Source organism: Salarias fasciatus (genome assembly GCF_902148845.1).
Source record: "Salarias fasciatus chromosome 7 unlocalized genomic scaffold, fSalaFa1.1 super_scaffold_4, whole genome shotgun sequence".
NCBI lineage: Eukaryota > Metazoa > Chordata > Actinopteri > Blenniiformes > Blenniidae > Salarias > Salarias fasciatus.
The window spans coordinates 19183877-19189876 of record NW_021941229.1 but is presented as its reverse complement, the minus strand read 5'-3'; the positions used below and the strand labels follow the sequence as shown (position 1 = coordinate 19189876).

Sequence of the window (6000 nt, the reverse complement as noted above, 5' to 3'; positions counted from 1 at the left end):
AAAAAAAAAAAGCAAAATATGTAGGCATTAAATCAGATATTGTGCTTAGAGTTGACACACATCGAAGTGTTTACATTGCCACATTTACTTCACAGCAACAGAAAACGTTTTTAATGTGTAGTAGTTTTTTCAGAATTTTGAAAACAGATGCAATCATTCATACCTTTTGGATTCAATATTGTACTTAACAATGAAACAATGAAAAATCAGTGATGCAAAAAAAAATTCTCATTTTCAAACCCTCACCCATCCACATTCTACTTAGAGCTGCAGATACCTGTTGAATTTCACATCAATGCACCTGATAATCCTACAAAACACAACATTATCCAAAGCTTAAACAGGTTTGTCAAAATGTTTTTGGCACACAGAAATAATAGAAGCAACTAAAAGTAAAATGTGAGCCAATCCATTGTATTCATAAGGTATTTGTGAATTGTGGAATAAAATATCGAAAGTCAAGCTTTCAGAGCAAGCTCCAAAAAGTAAATGATAAAATTGGTATCCCTGTTTCATTAACATAGAGACAATAACTGATTTTATAATAGCTGAAATTTTATTATGAATCTAACATAATAATCATCAGTAACTGCATTGAAAGCAAGCTGGAAGTGGAATTATCTTGTAAATGCCTCAAACCTCAAACTTCCATTCATCAAAATCTGTGAGAATTCCAGAATGTTTTCGACTTCTTTGCGTTTTTCCTTTGATCATGTGACTTCAATCAGTTGTACTATCGCTATTATTTTACCAAAAAATAGGCACATCATTGGAAAGAAAAACAGGAGAAATAAGTGTACTGTAAGTCTTCAACTTCAATTTTATCCAATTAATTGTTTCACATTCCTTTCGATTTGCCACGTGGCCCAAAGGATCAACACAAAGGAGGCTCCACAACTGTAAACGTTTGCTTACACTGCCGTAAAGACACTAATAACACTCAGAGACCTTGAGTCAAGTTGATTGCTGACACTGTTCCACTTTCGCTTGTGTTGAATCTCTTTAAACGTGTAACTCTTTCCACCATTGGCAAAGATATACTTTCGGGATCATGAAGCACAAATACACATCATGAATAAAGTGCCATGTCAGTGCTGTGTTGGTCTAATATTAGAATAATCCATGAACATGTGGACTCTACTTTATGGACACCTTGGCTCAATTACTATTTAATAGTTTATATTCAATGGATGTTCATGTTTTGTAAATTGCTGATTTCTTCTGAATATGAGGTACACATGTTTAAGGTATAATATGTGGTATTTGTCATCTTCAGTGGGAGAAATTCCCTCGGGAAGACGAAGCTGCAGCATAAATGGAGTGAACCAAAAAAGTGTCTTTTTAGTGAAACGTCGATGTTGGGTCCAGAAAATAAACATATTTATTGCCAGGAAGATATAAAAGAGGGACAAAGGTTGTGCATGTGTGTGCGCTGTGTGTGTGTGCGTGTGTGTGTGTGCGTGTGTGTGTGTGTGTGTGTGTGTGTGTGTGTGTGTTGTAGCCTAATAGCCACCCTGTGTACTTTGTTGTAATTCAGTCGTCTATCTTTAGTCTGTCGGAAATTGAACCTCATGCCTTTTCCCGAGCTTCAGTTACAGCTGCTCATTATGTGGGAGCCTCTATCATTACAGCCAGCTCCTCACTGCGAGCTCCCACTGCTCCACTGCCACCCTTTCTGTGGGCCGCAGCGCCACCCTGTGGCAGAAACTGCTCTGAAACCATTTGAGCTACACAAATTATACTGCATGTTCACTCAAATATGATCTTAAAATATTCCCCCTCTGTATAAACAGAAAGTATTCCCATAATAAAACAGCTCTGATGTTAATAACCACTATCTGATTAAATGATCACAATGCTTCATCTCTGTTTTATTGCACCAGACTCCAGAAGGATTTAGGCAGTAAAATAACTGAGATAATGCTGCCTGACTTGACCTTTCCTCACGTTTACAAGATTAGATTCCTCAGTAAACCAGGTGAGTCCTGACTCTCTTCAAACATCCAAACAGCACAGCAGACTCAGGAAACCCCTTTTCGTTCCTGCAGCTGCTAAAGCTTTTCAATAATTCATGTGAGTCTTTCCCCATTTGATCTTTGTGGGATGATAAAGCAGCCTTGAACTAATCAAAGACAAATTCAAATCGGCTTCTCAGAGGTAATCCAGCATAATTTATGTTTATTTCTCAATATTATATGTGCTTCATGCCTAAATCTCTATATATTCAGTATTCTCTCTTTGACCAAGAAATAATAAGAGTTCACACCACTGTCTTCAGCTTCAATAAATTGAAAAAAAACTATTTCATCAAACAAAACTAAGCTCAAAGAGATAAAAATGGAGAAGAAAATATGAAGTTTTGAGAAGGCCGTGTCCTTGAAACTTAGTTTTAACTGCAAATATCTGTAAATGATTTCTGATTCCAGATCGTATTTGAGCAATCATGTCAGATAGGAAGAGGAACATTCTCTAAAAGGTCAGGTGATGAGAAGAGTATATCAAGTCAGGAGTTTTATTGGCGTTTGTATAATGTTTACAATGACCTGAATTACCTGCTCGGATCAGTTATAAAGGCTGACCCGACCTCCTGCCGTCCAGCTTCCTTCCTCGGTCTTCGCTGTCCTTCAACCCTCTGGAACCATCTGGTAAGCTTTGCTTTCAGACAAAAGCCCGCCTGGAGATCTGAGGGAGAACTCATGCTTCCACATGGTTTGATGTTCAGGAGTGGAGTGGCTCAGAGTGATCTCTGCAGAAAGACATAGAGAAGCAACAGACGTAGAACAAGACACGGATCTTGGTGGTGGCGATAAGAACGGAGGTCTTTTTGTTTTCATCTCGCAAAGGTTTCTGTCATCATGGCTGTGGTCAACCAACCAGGCAGATACGCACCGACTGACTTCCAGACCGGACTCTGTGATTGCGCCTCAGACTGCGGAACCTGTGAGAAACCCTTCTTATCGGTTTGATGCGGAAGAAGTAGAGTCCAGAGTTGATCATGCATGCTGTAACCAGTTTTTTTTTTTTCTACAGGAAATCAATGTTTCTTCTCAAAATATCAATGAGGTTTTACAGGGCACCGCTCGAAAATAAGACTGAAATTCCAAACACTGTTGAAAGTAAATGAAATACAGAATCGACAGCTGTTTTTCTACAATGATATTTCCTATATTTCCTCTAGTAGAGTCTCCCATGTTCTTTTAAAAATATACGTTGATAGAATCAATTCTCTATTTTCCATCTTGCCTTTTTCACATTAGAAAAGCTGAAAAGAATCAGTTGTAGGAGCCAAGTGGCGAAACTCATTAGTGTTTTGAAATGGCATCTTCATTTCAGCCAAAGTTTATAAATTCTGAGCACCACCCATCTGAATGCTCGGATCAATTATTCAGGGACAATTTAAGCAGTTGAAAGGTAATGGTTTAGCATATTCCTTAGAAACTTCCCATACTTCCTTGTATGTGTCCAACTTTCAATCTACCACCTTTTCTGAACAGAACAAGCACACGCTGACATGACATGATGAATCAAACAATATTTCTAACTTAGTTCAGTCCATATCCTCAGAAAATGTATTATGACCTCTGTTCCTGTGGAGTAGGGGCCTATCTTAATTTGGAAAAACCACCATGTTCAAGTTTCAAAGCTTTAATATATTTATATTTTTTTTCCTTTAAACAATCTCTTGTCCTGCAGGCCTCTACGGCATGTGCTGCTTCCCGTGCCTCGGCTGCTCCATCGCCAGTGACATGAACGAGTGCTGCCTGTGTGGCATAGGGTGGCCCATTCGCAGCGTCTACAGGACCAGATACAACATCCAGGCAAGCCAGCACTGGAAATACTGAAATAGCAGCAACAGCGCTCAAAGCCAAAGCGTCAACATTGTCAACATTATCTGCAAGACAGCAGCAAAGCTCTCAGAGCAACTTTCTTTCTTTTCCAGGGCTCAATGTGTACTGATTTCTGCGTGGCCGGCTGCTGCACTCTCTGCGCCACCTGCCAGCTCAAGAGAGATATCGACCTTCGCAAGAGCCAGGGAATTTTCTGAGCAGGTGAATATTACTTTGTGATGCCAGACCAGTCCCTCTAACTGAAAGCACTTAATGCATGGAGGAGGCAGCAACATGTCGCGCAGCTGCTTCGTTGCCTCTGATGGTAAAGCTTATGGAGCATAAGGAACAATACTGTTCAGAGAACAATTGGGTATTACAGAGTCCATAGTAGTTTTCATTGCTTTATTTGTGGAAATACGACAGTTTCTGTGCTTTAAAACAAGGTTTGTCAGTAACACCAATAAAACTGTGGATGTGGTGAAAAGTCATGTTGCCCTTTATCCCCTAGGTGCGGCCTGGCAACCATCAAAGCTGTAAATCCTCTGAACTGCAGTATGAATCCAATGATAAGATTGTTTGCACTGGTTCGTGACACATTATATTGCCCGTTTTTCCGATCAGCCCTCATCCAGACACAATCAGTTTTATGCACTAACTGCCAGGCATATTATCCTCATAAGCGTTGAAAGTTGCTTTCGATTGGTAAGAGCCACACACAAAAAAAACCTCATTATCAACCTCAGCTGTACACATTTCCTGTGATCTTAAACAAAAGTGTTAAATTAGTGTCATCCCAGCTACAACTGCAAGTTGTTGATCCTTCATAAATAAATAAATTGCTGATGTTTGTAATCACCACAGGAATATTACCACTCTGACTTTTTTTGTTGTTCATGGCAATTGAAGACCATCATGCACATTTACATTGTGTAAATATAGACTTTTTTTTATCACAGTTTGGCTCAGGAGACACTGAGGTCTGTAGTATACATCATCACACAACCATATAGGTACATTTAACTCAAACGTTGTTCCATTTTTTGCACTTTATTGGAAAACTACCCACTTCTATAATATACTGTATTGCAAAAATGTGTAAATGAATCAGTGAAGAACAGAGTAGTTCTGCAAAACAACTTTAGTAAACAATGTTTCAAATAAAAAAGGTGGCTTCAATTACATTTTTTTTATTTTGTTCATTGTCATAATAAAACCTTAAGACTCCCCTGCTTGTGTGTGTGTTTGTAAATTATTAATTTGTTATGAATTTGAAATTTTTTTAGTGGTTGTCCTCTGCTGCAGCCCCCTAAAGCACTTCACAACGGTAATCCCATTCACCCATGAATGTGGCTGGAAAGCAAGGCATTCAATCCATCACTTGAGCACTTCGAATTCTGGAATGGAACCCGCAACATTTTAATTGACAGACGACCGGCGCTTACACCACGTGAGCACAAACACGAAAGTTGGACAATTATGCTTTATAACAACGTAAATGTGCAGTAATTTTTTTATTTTAGTCAACCTTTAACCATTCAGCACACACCCAGCTGCTGTCTCCAAGTTTCTTTTTCTTTACGATATCAGCAGGAGAACAGAAGCAGTTTTACTCACATGACAGAAGCAGTAGGTTTATTTCTTTTTTTCTTCACGTGACAGCCGTAAAAAACAAACAAACAAAAAAGCAAAAACAAAAAAAAGTCACCGGTATTTTACGCTCATCTTCCTGGTGTCGCCACGTGAGGTCACGTGGGCTGGTGACGTAACGCAAACGTCAATTTTTGTAGTTCTAAAATAATCCATTTTTTTCCCCCCATAATTTAATTCAAGCAGTGAAACTTCCACTTTTTGAATCATCACACGAACGGGCCTATTTAATCGTTTTAAATTATTAATCAAATTTGGTTGTAACTCAATATTCATCAACATACTAAAGTATTTAGAAGAATTTGATGTGTTCCTTATTTTCTAATATAATTACAATTAAAAAAAAGTAATTTCTGGGTAAGATTAAGTTTGTTTTGAATGTAGAAATAGCCAACAAAATAATTATCTTCAAATGATATTGTAGTGATCTTAGATGCATCTGCACATCCATCATGTATACTGCTTTATCATGTCCAGGGTCGCAGGGCACTGGAGGCAATCTCAGCTGATTATGGATCAGGAC

General features: G+C 38.5%; 1 protein-coding gene across 1 annotated transcript; it reads left to right on the top strand.

The window, feature by feature from the left end:
- The first annotated feature begins 2855 nt into the window (after positions 1–2855).
- Positions 2856–4045, top strand: LOC115383231 (placenta-specific gene 8 protein). The gene is made up of 3 exons (XM_030085338.1): positions 2856–2940; positions 3694–3818; positions 3941–4045. The coding sequence occupies exons 1-3, from the start codon at positions 2856–2858 to the stop codon at positions 4043–4045; spliced, it is 315 nt and encodes a 104-aa protein (XP_029941198.1).
- Positions 4046–6000: the final 1955 nt, after the last annotated feature.